Below are 26981 nucleotides of genomic sequence, written 5' to 3'. Positions count from 1 at the left end.
GAAGAGGCTAAACTCACTTGAGACGGTACGTTTTTTGGTGGCTCTATTCTTATAGAGGGATCCCACTCCCCCGGTGGCAGGACAGTCACTTGGTCAAGGAACTCATCGATTCCAGCAATCAGATCAGTGCGGTCCTTCGCTTTGTAGGCGACATCATGGAAAACCTTGGAATGAAGAAGAATGGAAATTCAGCCATTAATTGACTGGTTCGTTCAGTCATGCCCAACAGCTATGTTCACCATTGGAGAGGCCGTCTTACCTCGTCTGTCATGAGAGTTGCAATGGATCGGCCAATCTCATGATACTGTGGCCCTTTCCCAAGAGGCCCCAGCAGAATGAACAAGAACCTAACGGAGGAAGATAAAACGAGGGCCACAATAAGAGTCAGCCAGGGCTGTGAAGAGACAGTTGGGGTCAGCCCAAAAAGGATTAAGAAGGCCATAACGTTAGTCATAGACAGGAGACCCTAATGACAGACTAATTGGAAGTAGGGTTGCGAAACTCCAGTAACTTTCCCAAAAATCCCAGGTTTCCCAGAAATCTAGGTTGGAGGATACCTCGGATTTCCTACTTATTCCTGATTCCAGGGAATCTTCTAACCCTGATTTCTGGAAAACCTGTTATTTTTTTAGAAAGTTACTGCAATTTTGCCACAGTCTTTCTAACCTGGTGACGATGGGGACCTCAGCCAGCCCGTTGAGCATGACCGCAGGTGAGAGACGTACGAACGCCACCACAGGTTTGTCTAGGAACTCCGCCTCACCCACCAACACGTTGGACGCTTCCGCTCCCGGGGGAATCTTCTTCATGAAATGGAGGTCTATCTGCACAGACGCAGGACACAATACGCAGTCATTTAGTTGAGCGTTTTTAGACTGAAGTCTAAATGGTGCATTTTACGGTATGAATATCGCAACTCCTCAATCCAAAAACAAGAGCAATTGGAAAAGGAATTCAGAGATATGAAATGCATTCGCTAAACAAATATAACTGAATCCCTACTGTTGATCCCTGCTGTGACTAGGGTTGTAAAATTCTGGTTTCTATCACCAAATTCCCCGGATTTCCATTTGCTTGCTTATTCCCTCCTGATTCGGGGAATTGTCCAACCAGGATTACCGGTACTGGAAAACCTGAGAATTTTGGGATAGTAACCAGAATTTTGGAACCTTATGTGTTTTTGTCATTAATATCCTGTTTATGGCTTAAGATAGATAATAGATTGGCCAACTGGACCCTATTTCATATATTTAATAACATTACCATCATAACATACATTTAACCATGTGTTATGATGAAATATTACAGCAGATTGCCATCATCAGCCTAAAGTGGTATTATCAGTTACATAACATTTCCAGAGGTTATCATCTCCATGATACCCTGTCTGCCCCCGCAGTGACTTGTCCATCCGGATCTGAGCCTGCCTGACTGCCTGCTGACTGATCCTCCTATCACTATTCTGCTGCGATCCTGTCTGTCTGCCTGCTGACTGATCCGCCTATCACTATACTGCTGCGGTCCTGTCTGTCTGCCTGCTGACTGATCCTCCTATCACTATACTGCTGCGGTCCTGTCTGTCTGCCTGCTGACTGATCCTCCTATCACTATTCTGCTGCGATCCTGTCTGTCTGCCTGCTAACTGATCCTCCTATCACTATTCTGCTGCGATCCTGTCTGTCTGCCTGCTTTGGAGCTGCACTGCGTCAAATGGAAGTGCTGTAACACAAAGTGGAAGCAGTAGGGGCATCAGAGTCCCAGTTATAAACACCACGCTCCCTGCTAACGTAATAGGAATATCATGTGTTGATGGTATTCAGCAAAACTCATCCCATGCCATGTGTAACAGATTGATGCACTTAGCAAATGTAATTTTAATAGTAACATGGGCCAATAAATACATAGTATTGGCTTCTGCCTCCTGACTGAAGAGGATAATGGATAATGACATGCAGCAGATACTGAGGTTAAATACATTATTCATGTCATTTGTATTGATAGATAGTGAAGAAGTGATTGGGATGGGGACATAGACTGGAAAGCAGCAAGGTCAGGGGTTGAACCCATGCCTCCAGGGGCAATGTGTGGTTCGAGGGTACCAGCACTACCACTAGACCAGCCCTTGGCACGACACTGAGGTTAATGGTGGTGTTATCATTATAGTGTACAGTTCAAATACAGGCCTAAGTATGTTAAATAGGCATTTCAAACATCCAGAATATCCGGGACAAACATTACTCTCCATTAAGCTTTGTCTAAAAATATCCGGTTGTATTCTAATTATGGTTCGATTTTGAGCACACTGTCTTTTCTAAAAAATGCTTTTGGGGCGAGTTCAACCACATTAGACAGCTCAAATAAAGTATCAGAACAAGAACACAAAAGGCTCTGAACAAAAGGATAGGATTGTAGGATTCAGAGGTGAGACAGACTTTTGCTGTCCTACTATAATCTACAGTAACTATGGGCAGTGTGAGTGAGATGACTGGCCTGCTATGTTTATAGCACGGCTATAATAATAGTTTATGGTTGAAACCACAGGAACAGGTTACTGTGTTCGTACACACTTGAACTGCCAGAACTGGTATGTTGAGTATGTCGTACTGTAGTATAGTAATACATCAAAGCCTGTATTCATAAATCATCTCCGACTTGGGAGTGCTGATCTAGGATTGGTTTAGCCTTTAAAGCAAAATGAACAAGAGGGGGGGGGGCCTGATCGTGAGAATGTCTTACTGTACCTTACTGAAGTCCACAGCGCTGTTCTCTCTGCTCACTTCAGCTTTGCCATCATTGGGGACGGGCAGAGAGGTCTGGGGAGAAATCACCTGACCTGGATCAAACAGAGATGTCCAATAAGTCAACTGCTAAAACCTCTATATCAGACCAACACCAAGGTTTCATGGCAGTGCAGGCGCCAATGGTAATAAATCACAGGGAGAGAGAGCTCTTCGCCTACCGAAATGACCAAAAATGCTTTGGTAATCTATAGATTTGCACTCTAAGGTTGAAGTAATCTGGGATTTATCAGACATTGGCAAAGTATTCTTATTTAGTGCAGATCCCAAGAGAGGACAGAAGATAAAAGCCTAAGTGGCTGCATGGGGAGGGATGGAAGTCGTGGATGACCTTGGTGAGGATGGGTGGATGAAGCTTGCCCATTAGGATTTCAGCATTATCATTGTGTCAAGGAGACTGACCGATGCAAACACGAAATTAGCCCACAGCTGCCAGAGTCGAGCAAGAAGGATTTAAATCCAAAGGATTCATTTTCATTTGTGAGAGGGCACAGATAAATACTCATTTCAGTGTTTGATCCGTTCACGAGCCAGTGGAAACTACCAGTGACTAACGGTTGCATTAGAAATCGAGAGAATCAGAAGTAAAAGCATGCCTTGCAAAGATTCATTTCGACTCATATTTCCACATGAAGTCAATGAGAGGGCTAAGTCTTAAAGCAATTTACAGAGTCGGCTGCTGCTGCCCATGAAGAAGCACCAAAGCGACAAACCCTTTAGATTGAAATGTTAGTACTTGCAATGAGCATGAGGGTGGCGTCACTAACATGGCACTGGTTTTGTTTATTGGTCACGCACTCACTGTTGCCGCTCTTTCAATGAGCTTTTGCATAACTCTACTAGAATGAATGTGCCTGTGACAAACCACTCTGAATTAAAATTACCGCAGATAATGATTAGCTTAAAGGGTTTTGGGTGTTCTTCATGTTTTAAAAATTGGCATGTGGAACACCGGCAAAACTTGCTTCCGAAACATAATTCCTGTAAAAGGTGATGGACATTCTCAATGAGGTATCATTCGCAAGAGGACGTAAAGGTTCCTTGTTATTTCACATTGACATTTCAGTCATTTAGCAGACGCTCTTTTCCAGAGCGACTTACGGTAATGAGCGCACACATTTTTGTGCTTTTATTCCATACGGGTCCCCTTGTGGGAAACGAACCCACAACCCTATTATCAGTGAACACCGCTGCTCAGGGCCTTTTCTCTTCTGAATATTGTCCTGTTAACATCTTCTACACTTGTTAGGCCTACACCCTGTCGCCATACTTTAATATAATCTGAAATTAATATATAGTCAATGTCAAGGTCAAGGATAAGTTTAGCAACTCTTTCAAGCAGCTCCTTCAACTTTATCCCCGTTGATAGCTACATCTAGACTCTTCCACCGATTTCTCATTGTGCTCGATAAAATACAATGTAATATGATATGAGTTATTGTATATATACTATACACTTTCTCGCTTGATGGAATACTACTGACTTCATTAAAGTATCTGAAGTACAGAAAACACAACCTCTAACTATTACTGACGGAAACAACTTTGAGATTACCACCTTTACAAGTTATGTTTTAGGAAGTGCTAGCAGGAGAGAAAGGTTCTGTCAAGGTGTAAGAGTTGCCTGGGTCCGGGTCATCCTCTTTGTCCACGGGCTGGATATAAGTCTGGGTTCTGGGACCCTGTTTCTGTGGTTTGGGGCCTGGTTTTTGAGTGGCTGGAGGGAGGCGGGTGGTGGATGAGGTCGGGAGTGGAGAGGAGATGGAGGAGGAGACACACTGGGGACAACAGAGCGGCCATGGGGTGCAGGGTGTGACCTGCCTGTCACTCCTAGACCCCGCTGCCATAAACGAGCCCCAGAAGGAGGACTTAAAGGTAGAACAGAGTGATGGACCGCCTGCCAGACACACACACACACACATCCACCCACATATACACACAAACAAACGCGCACGCACACACACACAAGGAAACAAGAGAAGAGAGTCACACTAAGACACTGAAAAGAAGGTCATACATGGACAATGTAATGTAGAATGAGAAAAGAAGCATCCACATGGGATGACTGAGAGGACTACTTACAACAAGATTACTTCCAGTTTCAATGTTTCTATGACCAGCAGTACAAAGTGAGGAGAACTGAAGAACGTGCAGTCATCTTGAACCATTAATGTAGCAGCAGTAGGGTTGCTGAATTCTGGGTAACTTTCCCAGAATCCCCAGGTTTTCCAGAAATCCTGGTTGGAGGATTCACGGATTCCCTGCTTATTCCCTCCTGATGCCATGAATCTTCCAAACAAGATTTCTGGAAAACCTGGGAATTTTGGGAAGGTTAGAGGAATTCTCATACCCTAAACAGAGGGATGCCTGTTACTGACCGTTCTTGTCCATGGAGTGGGGCTCGGACTGCTTCTTGCCAATGTCAGCGAAGGAGCGGACAATGGGGATGCGGTTGGCCAACTTCTTCTGGTTCTGGTGATGGTGCGTTTTGAGGAGGGTCTCTCTCACCTTCCTCCTCACCTCGTCCCCCAGTGGACCTGTGGTCTCCTGCTGGTCCAACACCATGTCTGACAAACAGGACCACACAGTCAACAGCTCAACAGCAACTAGGAAACCGTCCATTACATTCCGATTGCAATGTTCACAATTGTACATTGAAGATCATAGAACAGGGTCGTATTCACTAGGAACAGAACAGAAGCAAACGAGCCAAAACGGTGAGGGACCTAGCTGCAACTGTCCAATAGGAAATGCTGATTTTTGTTTCACGCAAATCCTTTTGCTACGGTATGCACTAAGGAATACGACAAAGGTGTACGGGGTAATTCCAGATGCCACTCTGTGCTCTACCGTACCTGCTACCTCCTCCACGGAGTTGGCCCTCATGTCGAGCAGCACGACGCCATTGAGGATGCAGCTGCGCAGCTCGAACAGGCTGTGCAGGGACAGCGTGGCCACGTAGGGCTTACTCCAGCGCTCCCCTCCATCCTCCACATCCTCCTCAAACTTCAGCCACCTGCATAAGGCACAAGTGCCCGCACTCTTAGAAAAGAACGTGTGGTCTAGAACTGTAGAAAAGGGCTCTTGTTTTTTCTCACACTTTTTCGCTAACTGTTCCTCTAATGGCACTTTTTTGTTCACCGTCTCTAAAATTGCAGGAGCCATAGAGATGTGTAGTGATCGCTACATTTCAGTCCTCAAATGGCGCCTCCCGTGTTATACAGGCTTTTGTGCACTAGAGATCTCTATACATCTCTATGATCTGAGCGCACCTGCACCCAATTTCCCTTGGTAAATACCTGAGATCCTTTGCAAAAGGGTTATTTGGCTGTCCCCATAGGAGAAGCCTTTGAAGAACCATTTTTGGTTCCAGAGAGAACCCTTTCGACAGAGGGTTCTAAATGGAACCCAAAAGGGTTCTACCTGGAACCAAAAAGGGTTCTCCTATGGTGACAGCTGAAGAACCCTTTTGGAACCCTTTTTTCTAAGAGTGCAGACCAGTAACACTGAGCCAAGGGACCAGCGGATAGATGACAGCCAGCTGTCTAGCCATCTGGAAGCCATGTGCTGATAGATCTCAGCTTACACTGATGGGGACACCAAGGACACATCAGACATTACCCAAAAGCCTACCCAAATGCATTTCAGCCCAGCTTGAACAAAAAAGGGAATTAGGTGCTCGACTGAGGGACTTGGTCATCCAAAAAAGCATTTTTTTTTTTTTACCATTCGACACTTCAACAGGTGACTTTCCCAAGACAATACAGAATAAGTGTCACTCTGTGTCTGCATAATCCTTTTTTATTCACAGGACAACTGAACGCCGTACACCGTGGCAGGGACAGACTAACTGAGTGACCAGCTGACTGACTAACTGACAAGCTATGGCAAGTAAAAGCTCTGTCAGTCAATATGTGACGTGACATTTGTGTCTAGATGCACTGTAAGCACAGATAGCACTGCACAACAGGATATTTCTCCAGTCCAGACATTATGCTTGTGTACTACAAGTAAACAAGCATGTCCTTTCGAGCTGGGCTCCCATGCATTGCTCATACAGCAGTCTTATAATTAGAGCTTTATATAGCCCATCTCCAAGGTTACACAACAATCTCTCTTTATGTAACGTTAACTCTTTCAGGTAACAGTTGTTTAATGTTTCTTACATTAAGATATTGCAATAAGGAATACATTATAGATCATAAATCATATTATGTATATAACAATTTCATCACTTAGCATGATTAAAAAGCAACAGGTTAAAAAACAACCTATGGATTACGTTGGAGTTGACTAAAAGCGTTCAGTAATAACATGGACTTGTCCGTGATTGGCTGATGGGCCAGGGGTGTGTCATGTGACTCCCTACCTGGCGGTTTCCCTCCACTCTGCTTCCTCTCCGTCTTTCAGGCAGATCTCGTCCAGCTCAGTGAAGAGGTCATGGGGGATGTGCTCCTCGTCGTCATCCTCTGTGCCCAGGAGGAACTGCACTCTCTGGGATGGCGTGTCTGAAGCACAGGGTCCAGTAAGGTCATCACTTACAGTACTGTCTGCCATACACACCCCCTGACTACGGACCTCTGCAGGACGTTATGCACATACACTTTCGGGAACTTTGCACATTTGCACTTTTTCACTTTTGTAAAAATAAACATAGCTACTATTTTCATGGGTATATTTCATGAGTATATTTGATGAGTATACGTTGAGTTTTGAATTCAAATGTATATATTTCTTGCGATGTGTAGACAGAATCCCCTCTTTTGAAATGCATTATGCAGCCATATAGACTTAACATGTGATTGCAGAATCCTATCACTTATAAGATGATAGAAATATGATATACTGTAAGAACAGATGATGAGGAGGAAAATTGCATTATTCTACCCCAAGGTACCAGACACTTTGACTGCTGCTTTGAAATGTGCCAGCCAGCTAGAGTGGCAAGACTCACTGTATGTGGGAGACTCTCTTCCATCCTCCACTCCAGAGTCCCGCTCCCTGCTCCTCTTCCTGTGTCTATGTCCATGATGCCGATGCCTCCGATGGCTCTTCCTTCCCAGGGGGACATGTACCCCGATGTAGAGTGTCCTGTGACCTGGAGGCAGCCATCACAGAGAGAGAAATAAGATTTAGACAAAATAATGGAGGATAAGGTAAGAAGTACACAAGGAGATACATGATTACATTCAGAGAAGTTACTGACTCAGCCTGCTCCTTCTGTTTGTTACTGACTCCTTCTCTCCTTCTGACTCCGCCTGCTCCTTCTGTTTGTATATATCGGGCAACTTCCAACAGCAATATGCCCACAAAAAATAAATGACTTAGTTTGTTACTCAATACAGTACATACCGAGTAAATACCAGCTTACACAGGGCTGTAAAAATAAAAATAAAGCATTACGAAATTGAATGAATATACTGTGTCTTCTAATAATCTGGATTCATGCTTCTAAGGTCATGTCACTGGTATTTCATTGAGCGATACCTACCACTCATCTATTTGACATTAAAGAACTGGCATGTATGCAACCCCTTTTACTGATATCATTACTTTGTATCAGTCTAAGTCTAAAAATACATCTCTGGGAATGTTCTTAGCTTCAACATCTGCCACAGAAGTAACATACCGGATTTGGGTTCCCTTAAAACCCCCTTAGAGCATCATCTGGTAGGATGAATAAATCATTTAATAAAAACTCACCAAAACATTTGACATGTAAGCTAATATTTGATATCAAACCGTTTTGATACTTATTTATATTCAATGTCATATTACTGTTAAACTGAGTTACATAAATGGCACAGTTATCAAAGTAATACAGGAAAAGCAAACTATTGAGTGAAGTACACCAATTGCAAAGTATATTTTACCATCTATAAATGGTAAATATTTGACCGTGTGTGCATGAATATTGTATAAGTTGTTATATAAATATGTCTAATATTCTGTAATTGCTGAGTCATTCACACTGGTCTCATCTAGAAACTCAAAACAAACCGTATGGTGTACACAACCAGAGCTGCAGATTGGGGAGGATGAGCAGTCAGAAGGGGTAGACCGTCACCCTGCTGATATCAGTGAGGCTGAATAGATGTGGTGCTGTGACAGTGTGAGGGTAATCCACCCTGACTCCAGCCTGCTCTCTCCTCAGGGAGAAACACAGCTTTGTGAGTGCTCCTTCAGGCCTGGGGCTACGGTGAGGCAGTTAGCAGCCTCTGCTGTTCAAACCAATCCCAGTTATCCCAGCCACGAACACTAGGGTATCAGGACTAATCACTGCCTTCAGTGCTATGATGAATGCATGGCTGGAAATGTAGATGAAATTAATTGTAAGTAATGTCCTTGAAAGCGCCGCATAAATGGTTCTGCAGACTCTCGATACTGTTACTGGAGCTCTGTGCTTTTGTGTGCTCAAGCAGCTCTTTTGTTGCCACCCTCTGTAGTCTCATGGGTACGGAGTCCATATTAGGACTGCCTCTGTCTCAGCAGGAGATGCCTCAGTCTAGAAAACAACCTATTCTCTGGATGCCATGTAGGTGGCCTTCGAGTCTTCCTTCCTCAAAACTGAATTAAGGCCTCAAGGCATTGTACTTCATAAAGTTGGTGTACCTTCGAGTTCCTCCTTTTCAAAGTTGGTTTTCAGCATGGACCGGGTTCCACCTCTGTCCACCACAGCCTCTTCATCATTTCTCTGTGAAGGACAGACAGAGTTCTGTCAGTATCTGTTGTTAGAGGATGATTGAAATGGTCAGAAATGGTCTGTCTTTGTTACTTTTCTATTCTTCACGCGTCATTATTCTAACGTTTTGTAAAATTTGCATGTGACTTTAGGCTACTGAATATCACTTAAAAAATCTTATCAAAGGTATATCTCTGGTCTAAACCATGGTATTAAGATAGCATGTCCTTGTGTTGATATTTACAGCAGAGAGCATTTTAATAGCGGTTGACCTTTTTTAAAATGTGTTTTTATTATTTAACCTTAACGTAACCAGGAAGAAACCCATTGAGACAAACAATCTCTTTTGTGTGCTTCCTCACTGAGCTCAGTGAATAAACACACTAACCACTTTAATAAGGCCGTTTCCATGGCAACTAATAGCAAGTCTGCTCAACTAATCGAGAAAATACTGTAGTCATAATCGCCAAACACATTGTTGGACAGGCCTCTAAACCAGCCATGCAGCCAATCAACAACTGAAACCTAAAGTGGTGTAGTAGTGAATATGTTCATTGCTTGACGGCAATTTTGTTCCATAATGGGAACAATTGCAATGTTGAATCCATATAGTGATTACATAGTCATTATCTTCCCCAGGAGAATATATTTTCTTTAAAACAGACTCCATCCATAATACCCAGGAGTCTCGTTAGGTACGGTTGCTTTGAGGTGCAGTGAATCAGACTGATCACAATGCGGTTCATCAGAACGGCACACCGCGCTTGTTTTCTCGGTGCTGCATCAGGCACATAGTAGCCAGGTCACCTAGGCATTTCAATGTGGCCAACTCAATATCTACTAGAAAGTAAACAACAAAGCACTCAAGAGTTTATTACATGACCAAATGTCGATGACGTACTTCCAGAGTAACAAGAAACATAAACTAGTACGTATGCTGCCCAAGTATTGGGCCAAGAGAAGGTTAAAACAGGGCAACATAACAGAGGGGCTACAGTATATAAGACATTTGTAAGATGGAGGTTAACCTCAGAATACTTCATTAAAGACAGCTGGATAGTAAGGATTTGTGTATGTTTAGCAAAGCCCCAGTCTGAGAGAGCCTCTTCTAAAAACACTTACCAACAGAGAGAATAACCACTCAGTCCCATTGTGAATTAACTGTGATGCAGTTACTAAACACAATTTTAACACATTTGGCACCTCACACTCAATCCTGCACGGCAAGATGCCTCTGCTAGCCAAAATAATAGATGGAGGAAAGAGAGAGAGAGAGAGAGAGAGAGAGAGCGCGTTGTTGTCGTTTTGGGTACTGGGTGTCACGACATGACAAGGTGTTCACAAATCGAATTTCAAAAGATTTCCCCTTCGAAACCCTAGGAATTACAATCTCCAACTGAGCAGTCTTCATCCTGAACAGACTTTGTCCAGATGTGGTGTATTGTTAATGTCTATTACAGACTCACATTGACAAATCTTCCACTCCCAAACATGACAGTGATAATAATTCACAAGGTTGTGAGCAGGTGCAACAGCAATAAATAAGTGACTTATGCTTTGTCATTGTTATGACTTGGGTTATGGTCTCAGGATGGCTGTTGTAGTCCAAATGTTATGTTGCTACTAGCAAACCATAAGAACCTATGAATAGCCGAGATGGCCAGGAAATCCAACAACCCAAGAACCTCAAGCTGTTTCACCCCTGCTTGAGTGGAACACAAACCCTATAGTGTTCCATCTAAATTAGAGGTTGACCGATTAATCGGAATGGCCGTTTCAAGTTTTCATAACAATCGGAAATCTGTATTTTTGGACACCGATTTTGCCCCAAAAATATATAGATTTTTTTTTTTACACCTTTATTTATTCTTTATTTAACTAGGCAAGTCAGTTAAGAACACATTCTTATTTTCAATGACGGCCTAGGAATGGTGGGTTCAGTGCAGAAAGACAGATTTTCACCTTGTCAGCTCGGGGGATCCATTCTTGCAACCTTACAGTTAACTATTCCTTGTGCACTCCGCAAGGAGACTGCCTGTTACGCGAATGCAGTAAGCCAAGGTAAGTTGCTAGCTAGCATTAAACTTATCTTATAAAATCAATCAATCATAATCACTAATTAACTACACATGGTTGATGATATTACTAGATATTATCTAGCGTGTCCTGCGTTGCATATAATCTGACTGAGCATACAAGCATACAAGTATCTGACTGAGCGGTGGTAGGCAGAAACAGGCGCGTAAACATTCATTCAAACAGCACTTTTGTGCGTTTTGCCAGCAGCTCTTCATTGTGCGTCAAGCATTGCGCTGTTTATGACTTCAAGCCTATCAACTCCCAAGATGAGGCTGGTGTAACCGAAGTGAAATGGCTAGATAGTTAGCGCGCGCTAATAGCGTTTCAAACGTCACTCGCTCTGAGCCTGTGATTGTTTCCCTTGCTCTTCATGGGTAAAGCTGCTTCGAGGGGGGCTGTTGTCGTTGTGTTCCTGGTTCGAGCCCAGGGAAGAGCGAGGAGAGGGATGGAAGCTATACGGTTACACTGGCAATACTAAAGTGCCTATAAGAACATCCAATAGTCACAGGTTAATGAAATACAAATGGTATAGAGGGAAATAGTCCTATAATTTCTATAATAACTCCAACCTAAAACTTCTTAACTGGGAATATTGAAGACTCATGTTAAAAGGAACCACCAGCGTTCATATGTTCTCATGTTCTGAGCTAGGAACATATTGCACTTTTACTTTCTTCTCCAAAACTTTGTTTTTGCATTATTTAAAACAAATTGAACATGTTTCATTATTTATTTGAGGCTAAATTGATTTTATTGATGTATTATATTAAGTTAAAATAAGTGTTCATTCAGTATTGTTGTAATTATCATTATTACAAATACATTTTAAAAATCGTCCGATTAATCGGTATCGGCTTTTTTCGTCCTCCAATAATCGGTATCGGCGCTGAAAAATCATAATCGGTCGACCTCTAATCTAAATGCAAGTACTTCTGCTAGTACTGTTGCTCTATCACGACCTGCTGTATCCCCAGACACACAGCTGGCCTGACAAGGCCACTAAATCATCAGAGCTTTGCTCAAGCCTTCACAGTAGTTCACAGCTCTACGTTTTAACAAGCCTTATTTAGTGCCTTCCAGTCACTTACTACGCTACTAAGTGCAAATGCTAATGTGTGCATGTGGCAGCTTGGAGGACATATGACCAGAACTCCTAGGAAATGGGGGAGGTTGGTACTGCAGGAAGAGGCAGGAGCGTGCACGTCACCAGCCCACTCAGTGACGTCCGCAAGAGATACATACACTGCCTGTCTGTCGGCCTCAAGGGCACCTTTGAAGAGACAGCTGAGACAGCTGAGAGAGAGAGAGAGAGAGAGAGAGAGGACATATGAAGATATATTTCTTCAAACAGCTAGCAGGTGGAGTGAGTGAACTGTGGGAAGGCTAGTAAATGCAGCACTTCAATGATACTGCCCCCTACAAAGTGCCATTGGATGCTGTGTTTTTGTCCGTCTTGCTCGACGGGTCTACACTTTGATTGGTTTATCAGTATTGATTGTCAGCAACACACTGTAGCATTGGATAGGCCTGCATACGTTTGAAGGATCCGGTAGTTTGTTGTGCCATATGCTCTACGTTTGAGTCACCTCTCACACAGACACAGTCACAGACACACACATACACACACACACACAAACACACACACAGGCTCACAGACATGAGAGCACGTCTTTCAAAAGAAAAGCATTTTATGCCATAAAAATAAATGACTTTTAATCTGTATAAAACATAATCCAGCTCCTGCTTCTCTTGACATAAATACTATTATTCCAATCGCACCCTGTCCATGTGACCCCAAAAGCTGTCTTCTTATATTTAGTGGGGAAATAGGCAGAATTGAAAGCAACAGGACTACTATCCATGTCTCTGACCATAGGACCAGTAACAATACCCGGATAATGTTACATGGCGACGGAAGTGGAGCCGATATTGGGTGAAGGTTGTGCAATGTAATAGCAATATTTAGACTTAGGGATGCCACCCATTCGATAAAATACGGAACGGTTCCGTATTTCACTGAAAGAATACACGTTTTGTTTTCGAAATGATAGTTTCCAGGTTTGACCATGTTAATGGCCTAAGGCTCGTATTTCGGTGTGTTTATTATATTATAATTAAGTCTATGATTTGATATTTGATAGAGCAGTCTGACTGAGCGGTGGTAGTCAGCAGCAGGCCCGTAAGCATTGATTCAAACAGCACTTTACTGCATTTGCCAGCAGCGCTAAGCAATGCTTGAAGCACAGGGCTATTGACTTCAAACCTATCAACTCCCGAGATTAGCCTGGCAATACTATAGTTGTCAGCGTCGTGTGTATAGGTGGCAGGGAAGTCAGGCGCAGGAGTCAAAATGGAGTGAAAATGGAGTCTTTTAATAATTGACCACGTAACATGCTCCATAACACTAAAATGTACAGACATAAACAAACATGGGTACGAGGACCCGACGCGCACCTATACAACATAAAACTACACTGACAATAAAACCATCTCTGACAAAGACATGATGGGAGCAGAGGGTTAAACAGAGGGTTAAATACACAACAGGTAATGAGTGGGATTGGAAACAGGTGTGTGGGAAGACAAGACAAAACCAATGGAAAATGAGAAATGGATCAAAGATGGCTAGAAGAATGGTGACGTCGACCGCCAAGCACCGCCCGAACAAGGAGAGGCAACGACTTCGGCAGAAGCCGTGACAATAGTGCCTATAAGAATATCCAATAGTCAAAGGTATATGAAATACAAATGGTATAGAGATAAATAGTTGGTTGACTTAAACGTTAGCTTTTTTACATGGCACATATTGCACTTTTACTTTCTTCTCCAACACTGTGTTTTTGCATTATTTAAACCAAATTGAACATGTTTCATTATTTATTTGAGACTAAATTGATTTTATTTATGTTTAAATTAAGATCAAATAAAAGTGTTCATTGTTCATTCAGTATTGTTGTAATTGTCATTATTACAAATATATATAAAAATAGTCCGATTAATAGGCTTTTTCTGGTCCTCCAATAATCGGTATCGGCATTGAAAAATCATAATCGGTCGACCTCTACCTCCCAGACTCAGGAAAACCCTAGGGGTTTTTTCAATCCCGTGAGATACTTTATTCCGTCTTATTCTGAAATAGCTTTATAGGATTGACGAAAGGGAGGAGGGGTCACAAAAAAATAGAGTGGAGTTAATAGTGTGAGGAAGTGTTTGTAAAGCTAAAGAAGCAATTGTGTCAGGCACCAGCATCGGGGTTGCCAAACCTAAAAGTACCTTTTACATTTTATACAAAAAATGATTAATGAGTGGGGGGGGGGGGTACAGTGGCCTACCTGTGAACAGAAGTTATCATGTTTTGTTTTGTCTATCATTTAAAACCTTTCATTCACCTGGTAAAGTAACGTTAGACAGAAAGAGAAAGAGTATAGTAGAGATTGTAGAGGGAAACAAGTGTTAAAGTGGAAGAGTAATGTACTGGGTGATGGTGATTGAGAGGGCTTCTGAGTTAACAGAGATGTAGATTAATTGGAAAGTAAAATGGTTTAAGATTTAGCAAAGTGAAAACTAATGAAATGTTTATTTTCTATTTTAGGAGAGGATGGGCACAGCTGTCCCTATCTCTCTCTTTGAAATGTTTCCCAATTGGGAGAACAGTTAGTGAAATTCTGCAGTTTTATAAAGTATAAACATACCTGATCCGGCCGTAGAGGGAGCTCCCAAATAAGTAAGGCCTGACCATTGTTTTTGCCCTACGTTTTAAAAAACACACCAGCACACAACCCACCGGTTATGAAAATGTGTTATTGGTGTTAATACCGCGTTTGATTTATTGTGTGGGGTCTTTTTAATTTGGTTGTAAACTGGGTACGCAGAATGATATAACTATTTGAAATGGTTTTAAATGGTTTCAGAAGTACAGGGAAATAAAATAGTTAATAGGGCTGACTGACCTCTGTTCTTACTTCCTGGTGAGACCTAATCACCCTAACTAGAAAGACTAAAGACATTGGGTGAGTTTAAAATGGGCTATGTAAACACTATATTTAGGAAGAAGTTTATAATCTAGCAATAGTCCTATGTGTGATTCAGAACACAAAGAAGAGAGAGAGAGCGCTGCCCCTGAATGAGGGACACCTGTCTCTAGTCTATTTTACCATTACCTCATGGTATATCATTATTTCCTTAATGGAGTTATCAAGAGTTGTAATTCTAATTCGATGTTTTATTCTAATTTATTTATTTTTGATTTAACAGGAAGTGTTGTTTTTTAAATTACCGGTCCCCTGGGGCCCTTTGGTAAATGTGCAAATTTGTTTTCTTCACATGTCTGCCTATATAAAGGACAAAATATATTTTGGTTATGGTTGACAGTTACTCCAAAAAGTTTTTCCCACCTCAATTGATATATGTGTAGTTTTTTCCACACCTCTAGTTTTATATGAAGAAGTGTATGTTGTTGTTTGTTTGTTTTTGTCTTGCTTAAATAGCAAATCTCACCAGATTGGGTCTGCTGGATTGTTGGGATTTCTTCCTAAAGATTAGCTCTCTAACTCCCTGTGCCGGCGAAATTGCAGTGAGATCACCAAGATGATAGCGGAGTATAAGCCAATTTGGAGAAACATTGTTTAAACTGTGTATTGTTATTCTCTTTGACATTTGTTTTAGAAATCTGTATTAAGAATATTGGTAGTAGTCATAATTTGTCACACAGTAAATCATTTGTCTGGATTTCCTGAATCAGAAATGCCCTAAACTAAACTGTTGTTCTATGCTAGCTAGTAGCTGAAGTAACACCTGCCAGGTCAGCTCTAGCCTCTAGTCATCTGTCAGATAGTAATAATAGCCACCTCATATCGCTAACGAACAGCCTTTTTTTTGTCCTGTTTCGGAAGTAAATAAATTTGGCTACCTTTGATGTACCGTTAGAGGAAGAGCTAGCCAAAGGTTGGCTAACGTTAGCTAGTATTTTTGCCTCAATCTCACTAGACCTGAATCAAACGATGAAACCGTCAGTCAAACAATTTAATGTGAGTTTTATTAGTCAGTATGGCAATGTAACGTTATTGATCTGTCTGTTTCCCTAGCTAATTCCCTACTTTTCACACTGACATAGTAATAAACAGCTCTAACATTACAGGCTTCACTGACATGGTGCACAGTAGAGGTCTGCGTGGACCGATTTCTTCATCCCGCTCCCGCCCTCCCCCTCTGGCTTTCTGTCTGACTCACCTGTTACCACAAAAACGAGTCCCAAACCCAACCGCAATCCCACAATGTTATTTTAGGCATATGTGACGCAGCTCACTTGCCAGCCAAGGTCCTAGCAATTTTGCGGCCTATAGGCAATATCAAAAGCACATAAATAACTTAAGAAATAAGTTAAATTACCAGAGATTCTCACATCGGCCTTATATTGTATTACTGGGCTATATCAGCCAATATGCTAGATGTAGTTTGAAGTGAGCAGAGTACTTACATTTCCTTGGAAAGATAACTTCCCTGTGCTTCTCTGCCCTTGCATAGGCTATAGCCTACTCTATTTAATAGACACGCACACCTGATCTCGCAGGTATGGCTACTGAACTGGAAGCAGCAAGAATGATGACAGCAACACTTGCTACATGTTGCATAGGACTACAGAATAAAGCCTACCTTTCAGGAGGAAGATTTGCAAGCAGAGACAAATAAATGGGTAATCAATACTTACTGAAAATGAAAAGGCGCAACGCTCGCTTGGTAACACGTGTAAATGCAGCCAGTCGTGTATTCAAAACCGTTCATTGTGTATTCATTGTGTTTGTGGACATCCTTCACCACACAACCATTGATCCAAAATATGAGTCTACTGTGAAATATAATGAGTTCATTGGTTTAATCGCCCAAACACAACATAATGATATCTTTTCAATTTAGTTATTTTAACAACGAGTTAATCCAATAGCAAAAAATCTAAGATACATGTTTCAAAATTGAGCTTTGAATGTAGTATGCTATAGTACTGTAAATTGCGGGTCGTATGCTCATGGGGATGGCAATCATACATCATCCACCTGTAATGTAATCTTGTATTGTATTTTATAGTATTGTCTTATGCTTATGTATTGTAGTGGTACTGTACGCCGCTCAGTTCACAAGAGCATGGCACTAGCAACACCAGATTTGTGGGTTTAATTCCCACTGGGGTCACATACCAAAATGTGTGGACTGTTGTCACTTTGGATAAAGGTGTCTGCTACGTAAATGGCATATATTACAGTATTACAGTACTTTATTGTCCACTGCAATTTTAGTAAAGCAGTATGTATAGGTTTACCAACTGTTTAAGTGATCATCAATTAAGTGCAATCGGATGAACTAATAGTAAGATGTATTTTAACAAAAGAGAAGAGAATCATAGCAAAAGTAATGAGAGCATTGCGCGGTGAAAGGCAATTACTTTATATGAACATATATTGCAATGTGAAACATGTATTTTCTAGATGAAAAAGTGACTATGATTTTGTGTGTTGTACGTAGTCTATTGAACATGTGCTTAGAGTTTTGAAACAAGCCATTTTGACTTTCTGTTTTGAGTTTTGTATTAAGAGTTGTGAAAATGTACCACATACTTGTGAACATTGGACCCAGTGACTGAAAAAAACTGCACTCAATAAACTGAAGCCAATTTAACAGGTTATACTACATACACTTGAAATACATTCATAGAAATTGCTTAACATTTTTAAATAGAAGAGTTTGACATAAAGCACCATGTACGCGGTACAAATATTTAGAAACATTGCCAAGAATTAGCATCTTGTACAGAACGTGTACACTAAGAATGATGAAATCAGCTTAATTTTGATGCTGTTCACTAAGACGGTCGGAAACTCAGATGAAACCTACTTTTTTAGTGACAAAAATAAGTCGATTTTTGTCTAGAGTATAAAGCCAAATAAGTGGGGGGAAAACTTGCTGGCATCAAAAAGCTAAATTTAGCTTAGAATACAGCAGTCTGTACTGATTCTTCAGTCAGCACTATGCCCTCTCACACAAAACATACACTTGTGGGATGATGTCATGTGTGTGAATGGGTGGAGGGACAGTGTAATGACAAAAAAAAAAAGCACAGACCAAGTACTTTAGACCAGGGCCCAGTATTTCTTTTACTTTATGGTTTGTCTTGCCACATGCTTAACTGAAACCTGTTTCGGACGTCTACGCACAGCTTACTGATGCTGAACCTTCTTGTAGAAGAAGGCGGCTCAGCGTCAGCAAGCCCTGGACCAGAGCTAGGACACCAGGGCCAATTTGGATGCTGAAGGACACTGCTGTCCATCCACAGCTGCAGTGGCACACGGGTCAGACTCCATGGCCAAGGCCCAGGGTGATAATCTGAATGCTAATACACAGGAGGGATCAAAGTCTGTGCAGTGCTACAGGATTAAAGTACAACACTGCACATTTTGTTTTGCGATACATTACATTAGCCTACATTAAAATGAGCCGTTACTGTATTCTGTTACTGCTTCCCGAAGTGTGTTTATGTTTTGCCGTGTATAGCCTTCTTTGCTGTCTGTAGGCCAATGCATATGTTGTGGTGCGTGTAGAGAGTTAAAGTAGTGTACAACTGTTTTAGGGTTCATCTAACTGTTCTCCAGAAGCAATGGCTTGTGACCTACTTTCACACTCTAGAACACCTCTCAATGTGCAGGGTTTCGGACTAACCTGGTGGGCTATATCCAAAACTCCTAATCAGAATGACATAAGTGAATAGAAGCATGAAAAGTGCATAAAAAGACGACCAAAGGTCGGTAGGCTACAATACATGTCCTGAACAACAGTGGTGAAAATAGGGAGTGTGATGATAATGAATAGGGTTGGCCTAACTCACACTGTTTGAGTGGCGTGCGCTCAAAGCAAAGCCATCTTTTAAGGGCAGAGGACTGGAGGATTGCTGGGGGCAGCCAAAGTGATTTCATTGGACGAGGGGTCTGATCCCTGCATATGGCAATGGTCACTCTGGCAGCATCAGCACCAGGCCAGCAGCGTCATAATAATGACAACAACACTGTGCTCAGATGAGCTCAGCTTGGCATAGAACACAACTTACATAGTACAGTGAATACAGTCTTGTTCAACTTCCAATCACTTTTCCCCAACAAAGTTGGCACATCTCAAAGACTCAAGAAAGACATCCAAGGGACAGAGACCCAATAGGCTTTGTAATACAAAATTGCCGTTGCTGGTGCAGAGTAAACATGAGTGCACTTATCTCCTTTCCTGCATCCCAGGAATCAATGGCTGACACAGCAGGATAGGCTCTCTACTCTCTCTGTTCCCCTCTCTCCTCTCTCCACTTTCCACTCTCCTCTCTCCATTCTCCGCTCTTTCCTCTATCTCTCTCCACTCTCATCTCTCTTCTCTATTCTCTCCTATCTCCTCTCTCTCCTCTCCTCTCTCTTCTCTCCTCTTTCCTTATTCCTCGCTCTTCTCTCCTCTCTCTTCTCTCCTTTCTCCTCTCTGCTCTCTCCTCATTCCTTTCTCTCTTCTCTCCTCTCTCTTCTCTCCTTTCTCCTCTCTGCTCTCTCCTCATTCCTTTCTCTCTTCTCTGCCACCTGTCCTCTACTGTATCGCTCTCCTATCTCCTCCTATCTCTCAGAGTTAACATTGTACACTTACATACAACGTTAACTCTGCCATTAAACTAAAGCCATTCAAATAGTGCGTCCTTGTGTTAAATTTGCCCTTTGACAGGTCATTAAAGAAGAGGATACTGCATGCATGATGAAGTCAAGCTGTTTGACATTGAGGTGCACAGACATTTCCAGAAAGGCTATCAGCAGCACCAACAAACACCAGCATCAAACACACATCCTTTAACCTTAGATAACCTTAAGAACACCCGGAGATGAAAGAAACTCCCAAACACAGAGCAGAGAAACAGAGCATACCTTTACAGAGTAAACAGAGCACAGGCATACCTTTACAGAGTAAACAGAGCACCGGCATACCTTTAAAGAATAAAAGCGACTGTTGGGATCCAAGCCTCCAGCAGAATGCATGACCTTTCCCTTTCCTCTTGTAGTTAAGAGTGCTGCTGTGCCGAAGAGAGGAGGCTGAGCCGAGCTGAGCTCCGTAGCACCAGCGTGCCTCTGCTGCCGGGACAGGCACACACGCGGCTAAGCAATCTACCCTCTCAACATGCCAGGAACCGACTTACAAACGCACCACTCGCTGCCTCTGTTGATTCAGCCATTTATCCACCAATCCTGCATGAGATTACAGCAGTGACATCACTGGTGTCCAGCCTCTTATCTAAGAGGGAGCTAGCTGGTGCTAAGCCACTGTGTTTCCCTCTTTTGTATGGCTTTCAGTGTATAGCCCCTGTAGCAGCAGCTTGCCATCGCTGCACTGCTCCATACCGCACCGCAGAGCACAGAGCATCGCCTTGCGCCTCCCCTGGGGCTGCTGGGAGAGTTCCCAGTATCTGCAGCATGACCTGTCAGCTCAGCCACTCTGGCCTGACCTTGATCTCTCTCTCTCTCTCTCCCCCTCTCTCTCTCTCTCTCCGTGCTGATTGGAGCTCAGGTAAGCCAAGGGGCAATACAAAAGATGGAAAGCCATCTCACCAATGTAGCCAACTAAAACCCTTCTGTGCAGTGTAGGGGCCTAACTTCATTATTGTAAATGCTGCATTGACTCCCAGTACCAGAACAATATTTGTCTGTGTATAACTGCCAGGGTTGAACAAGGACAACACTGACACTGACAATGAAGGAATTGAATTGTTAAGGATTGATTATATGAATCTATTGTAGTCACATTGGGATGTGCTTCGACAGAGAGACCAGTGAACATTTTCAAGCACTTTAAAAATAAATCAGAGGGTTAACTTACCACGCTTCTGCGTCCAGGAGTTGACACCTGAAAAGACAATATTGTCATTATCAGCATTTTTTAGGCAAGCAAGAACATGGTATGAAACCTAACACCTTCAAAAGCAGCTGAGTAACCTGTGCAAGGCAGAAGCTGTCCTGCCTTCCAGAAGTCTTGCGCCTGCGTCCCTAATGGCACCCTATTCCCTAATCCATTTTGCAGAGCCCTGGTCAAAAGTAGTGCACTATAAAGTAATAGGGTGTAGGGTTGGATGGTATCCAGATTTTATACCATCACACCGTTTCTGTACCATACCGGGGTACACGGTATTACCAGAAGTGCACACAAGGGGCGCTGTAAAACGAATTAAACAAACATTTAGGAAACAGGGATCTTGATCCAGGAGGGGGTTGAATATCTCTGCTGTAACCAAGAAGCTTGATCTTTGACATGTAACCACTTAGCTAGCAAGTTAGCCAACCAAATGCATAGCTGGAGCCCCGAGCTGGATATAATTTACTTGACACATCTTAGATTCCTTATAGTTATACTTCATTTGTGGTTATAGGTAGTGGTGTAGCACGATACCCCCCGCAGCCCCCGCGGTACTGAAAATCATACCGTCGGTATTTCAAAATACCCCGGTATGAACAGTATATCGCCCGTGCCTAATAGGGTGTAATGTGGGATGCGGCCTGGTATTCAAAGAGGCTTTTGGAGGCAAAGATGTCCACAAATGCTTCACCTGTGGTTCATCAATCAAATCCGTTTGAGCCACCGGGTCTTCTCAGCAGGGTTGAGGACAGCGAGTGAATTACTTTAGGCCAAATATTTGCTATGGGGGAGCCCGGCATATAGATAGCTTTGAGCAACTACCGGACTATAACATTATGAAAGAATATCCAATATATATGATGATGATGCCTCTGAATATGAGTCTTATATATTTGAATGCAATGAATGCAGCGAAGCCATGTGTGCATATTTCTTTACACTCCACTAACATGTTATGTAGAAAAGGAGGAGGCTCTCATTACAGGTAACCGATGAAGACGCAGGCCCAGTGCAGTCAAAATGCTGTCTTTCCTGTGTTTTGTATCATATTGTAGAGCTGATGAACAGCTGATGAAACTAACACTGTAAAAGTGTGAAGGGATTTGATCAGTGTTAGCTGCTGGTTGGTTGATACAATCTACACAGGACTTTCTGATTAGCAGAGGTGCGTTCAGTTCACTTGAACGCTCGCTACTTTGCGGTACGGTTTGTACTGAACAACACATTTCCCCAAAACGTTCTTGTACATTCTTAAAGTGGAAAGTCTATTTCATAGACTTTGAGGTACGTTGGCTCCTCATTGTTGGGTATGGCGAAGGTGTGGCTTGAAGCAATGAGTGACGTATTTAAAGGGAAATGGCCATGCTGACAGTGTTCCCCAACCCACAACCCCTCGCTGTTTTTCAACTGGTTTTTCAACCAAAAACATACTGAACACAGGCCAGGTCAATTTTTGACCATTTTAATGGAAAACTATTAAAGTACGGTATTTAACAGAAATTATTTGATTTTGAGATGTTTTTTTAAAGGCTGCATTGGACCTTGAAGCTGTCGTTTCCATAAATTGTTTGTATGTTCCTTTATAACTCTCTCTTTTTGTTGTGGATTTTTCTGAAGGCAAAGTAAATGTATGTGAGCAACAGACAATCAAGTATACATAATCTAATCTAAATCATATGACTGATGATTGAAGTGTGTGATAAGTGTGTGAGGTGATTGAAAATTAGCTCGTCAAATCACATTTTTGGGCACAGAGATTAGTCAGGAGTGCTGTAGTGCAGAAGGCAGAAGCGATAACTCATCATTGCACATGGCTCTCGACAACCCAGATATACTTTCTGATTCACAACCATTCTAATTAATTGGGTATAACATAGGTACAAGACAGTGTTAAGCACAGGATCAGAACAGGCTCATCCACCTGTCAGTCACCACACCAGTCAATGCAGACAGAGGATTGTATTTTAGGGGTTATATAAAAAGCTGCTTTACTGTCAACAGCAAATGGATAATGAAAACAAATCTCTTCGGAAGTGATTATAGCAGCACAGATGCCGGTAGTGCATAAACATGTTTTGTTTTTAATTTAATCTGGACTAGTTTGCAAAATGTTCATTGCATCCTTCCTTCCAAATCAAGTCAAACATTACTTGTCACATGCTTTGTAAACAACAGGTGGAGACTACCAGCGAAATGCTTTCTTATGGACCCTTCCCAACAATGCAGAGAGAAAGAAAATAGAGCAACAATATCAAAGTAAAACACGTAATAATAAAAGTAATAATAAATACACAATGAGTAGCGATAACTTGGCTATATACCAGTACCGAGTCGATGTGTAGGGATATGAGGTAATTGAGGTAGATATGTAGATATAACTAGGAATAAAGTGACTAGTCAACAGGACAGATATTATACAGAAGCAGCAGTGTATGCGATGAATCAAAAAAAGTTTGTACAAAAAAGGGTCCATGCAGATAGTCCGGGTAGCTATTTGGTTAACTAATTAACTAACTACTTAGCAGTCTAATGTTGGTTCCGGACTTGGTGCATCGGTACCGTTTGCCGTGCCGGTAGCAGAGCAGACAGTCTATGAAAAGGCTGGCTGGAGTCTTTGACAATTTTTTAGGTCCGTCCTCTGACAGCCTGGTATAGAGGTCCTGAATGGCAGGGGTCCTGAATGGCAGGGCAGGGAGCTCGGGCCTGTCCTCGGCCGTATGTACTGCCCTCTGTAGCACCTTGCAGTCGGATGCTCAGCAATTCCACAAGCACTCACAGACATGCTAAACTGAGGCTGACATCAGAGTCCCGTGCAGTTGCTGGATATTCCCTTAGGAAGCCCATCACCCCCCAATGCAGCCAACCCAAATACTGTCCCAGTTCTATGCAGTGCAAGATATAAGCAATAAACTATGCTACAAGTTATAACTATATACAAGTTGTAACTTTGCCCACAAACAATTATTGAATACAATTTTCTGCCTGGTTACAGACACCCATGGTCCTGTGATCCCTGGTCAAAATTTGTGCACTGTGAAGGGAATAGACTGCCATTTGGGATGTATGCAACTTGTCTGATCACTTAACTCAAGGCTCTCTGATCGTTAGCAGGGCACTTGGCAGGCACCCTGAGACTATCCCCTAGGATATGATTAAGCAACCTCATAGATCAATCAGGCTTATGAGTTCATAGGTTGCACTAATGTGTCTGTGAATCGGTGGATGTCCGTGTAAACATACTGTACAATCTATTTCCCTGGGTTCATATACAGTACTACATGACCTTGGTGCATGGGGTCACCACTGGTTTTACCAAATTAAAATCAAATGTCATCTGCCAGAGAAGGAGCACTTACTAACTATAATTAGGAAATTAATGAACTGTGTATAGGCCTGCAATGGTGAGCTACACTCTTCAGTCACAGAAAGACCGCTTTTTTATACAGATTCACTCATTTATTTATGAGCAATATGTTTATATTCATATTTTATAACCCAGTGGTATAATTTGTCCTGTTTGACTCACCAAATCCTTGTGCAAGGAATTTCCTCCTAGAAGAAAACGAAGAATTCTGTTCTATTATATTCTACATGACACGAATCTATAGACTATAGACGGAAAAGAGAACTATATCTAAATGCACTGATTTTATAATGAAAAAAGGTGGAAGCCTATAATAGAATGTCTTCATAACATCACATCAAAGCTGTCCAAAATATTTCCTTGACCAGAATTGCATTTCACATTTATGCATAGGTTAGAACGCTTGGTGTGTGAAAAGAATATGGCATATTTTATGCTGCTGCAGGTGGTTGATATAACCACGGTAGCAGATTTTTTATATATTTTTTTATATACCGGCTTTCCTGTTTATCTAATGGTGTCAATATCGCTGGTGATATCGGCTATGACACTGTAGTACATTCCACATGCTACTTGTCATCATCTAAATCACTTTCACAGCCAAAATATCTGGATCATAACGATGCACGCGGGATGTAGTCAATGTGCGCCACAAAGAAAATAACGTCCGCTGAGAGCAGTACAATGGGGGCTGAGTGGCTCCTTACCGTTGGCAGCAGCGGTTCCATTTGAGCTCCTTGGTCCATGATGTCCATGTTCTGTTGCGTGAACAATAATGGATCCGTGTGTATGGAATGGTGGTAGTCAACTGTTCTTTTCACTATTTCTGTCAGGTCTGAAAAGTGCGGTGCAGAGAAACCACGAATTGACACGCTATGGTCACATGTTTAGCAGTCGTGAAGCCCTGCCAGATAATTATTCCTCACAGGGGCGCAGTTTATATTATATCCATGCTAACAAACCACGAGCATCCTATTTGCTTTGTCGTGACGCGGCAGAATAGATTACCGGGGCCCTTCTCTTGCCCATGATGTTGGTAGGCTACCTTTTGAACGGATGATGCTGGTAGACTATCGTATCTCATTGAAGTGTTTGTGATTACAAAATTACAATTCTAAAGAACAAAACAGATTCAACACAGGAGACAAATTTACACAACTCTGACTCAAACTACAGTACTAGGCTAGAAACCAGAGCATATAATGTCATTTCAAATGTCCATGTCTTTTAAAAGACAAGTTTATTTTAAGTGCATTCGTTTTATTTATTCAAATGTGTAATGGGTAGTGTATTAAGGATAGATGTGAATGCATGGCAGTAAATATGTGGCCGAGAAAAAAGTCCATCTACACTTAACATGTTCTGCCCCCTCTTGGCTGGTCAAATGCAATGCTCAGGTCATAGGTCATGATAATGTCTCACTTTCCCTAGTCCCCTCCTCTAGACAGCAGCATGCCCTATTCCCACATCAACTGTTGCTTCTCCAAGCCCTGACAGACCATATTACAGTCCAACTCTGAACATTTCTCCATCTCATAATCAGCAGCTCCCCTTGTGCACTCGCTCACTCACCACAGAGATCAGGGTCCATCCTCATAAACTGTCTCAGATTAGGAGTGGATTTGATGCCCTCTGGTGTATACAAATGGAACGGCATCAATGAGATACACAGATATTGTAGTAGTATTTGCCTTTAGACCAGAATATTGGTCAATAATGATTGTGGAAAGTAATACTGCATTTGCGAATGCCTTGCATAGCTAAATAGTCTTCATATATCGAAATCATCATGACGTGCAGTACCAGTCAAAAGTTTGGACACACCTACTCATTCCAGGGTTTTTCTTTATTTTGACTATTTTCTACATTGTAGAATAATAGTGAAGACATCAAAACTATGAAATAACACGTATGGAATCATGTAGTAACCAAAGAAGTGTTAAACAAATGAAAATATATTTTATATTTGCGATTCTTCAAAGTAGCCACCCTTTACCTTGATGACAGCTTTGCACACTCTTGGCATTCTCTCAACCAGCTTCATGAGGTAGTCACCTGGAATGCATTTCAATGAACAGGTGTACCTTGTTAAAAGTTCATTTGTTGAATTTCTTTACTTCTTAATGCGTTTCAGCCAATCAATGTG

The 26981-nt window shown here is 42.0% G+C and overlaps 1 protein-coding gene across 2 annotated transcripts in view; it reads right to left on the bottom strand.

Moving 5' to 3' along the window:
* Window positions 1-25852, bottom strand: part of LOC109866222 (sodium-driven chloride bicarbonate exchanger) — a 43158-nt gene extending 17306 nt beyond the window's left edge. The window contains exons 1-11 of one of the 2 annotated variants that reach the window (XM_020454774.2): window positions 25543-25852; window positions 21439-21465; window positions 9411-9492; window positions 7753-7896; window positions 7168-7306; window positions 5654-5814; window positions 5177-5365; window positions 2742-2833; window positions 667-824; window positions 260-347; window positions 18-164 (exon numbers count right to left, since the gene is read on the bottom strand). In XM_020454774.2, coding sequence (XP_020310363.1) covers window positions 18-164; window positions 260-347; window positions 667-824; window positions 2742-2833; window positions 5177-5365; window positions 5654-5814; window positions 7168-7306; window positions 7753-7896; window positions 9411-9492; window positions 21439-21465; window positions 25543-25590 — 1275 coding nt within the window. In that variant the 5' untranslated portion in view covers window positions 25591-25852. Of the gene's footprint in view, window positions 1-17; window positions 165-259; window positions 348-666; window positions 825-2741; window positions 2834-5176; window positions 5366-5653; window positions 5815-7167; window positions 7307-7752; window positions 7897-9410; window positions 9493-20552; window positions 20886-21438; window positions 21466-25542 lie in introns of those variants that run through there. The other variant, XM_020454787.2, reaches the window with a different exon arrangement.
* Between the last annotated feature and the right edge of the window lie 1129 nt (window positions 25853-26981).

This window comes from Oncorhynchus kisutch, linkage group LG2, assembly GCF_002021735.2.
Source record: "Oncorhynchus kisutch isolate 150728-3 linkage group LG2, Okis_V2, whole genome shotgun sequence".
Classification (NCBI taxonomy): Eukaryota; Metazoa; Chordata; class Actinopteri; order Salmoniformes; family Salmonidae; genus Oncorhynchus; species Oncorhynchus kisutch.
The sequence above is the reverse complement of the archived record's forward strand: the minus strand, read 5'-3'. Positions and strand labels throughout refer to the sequence as shown.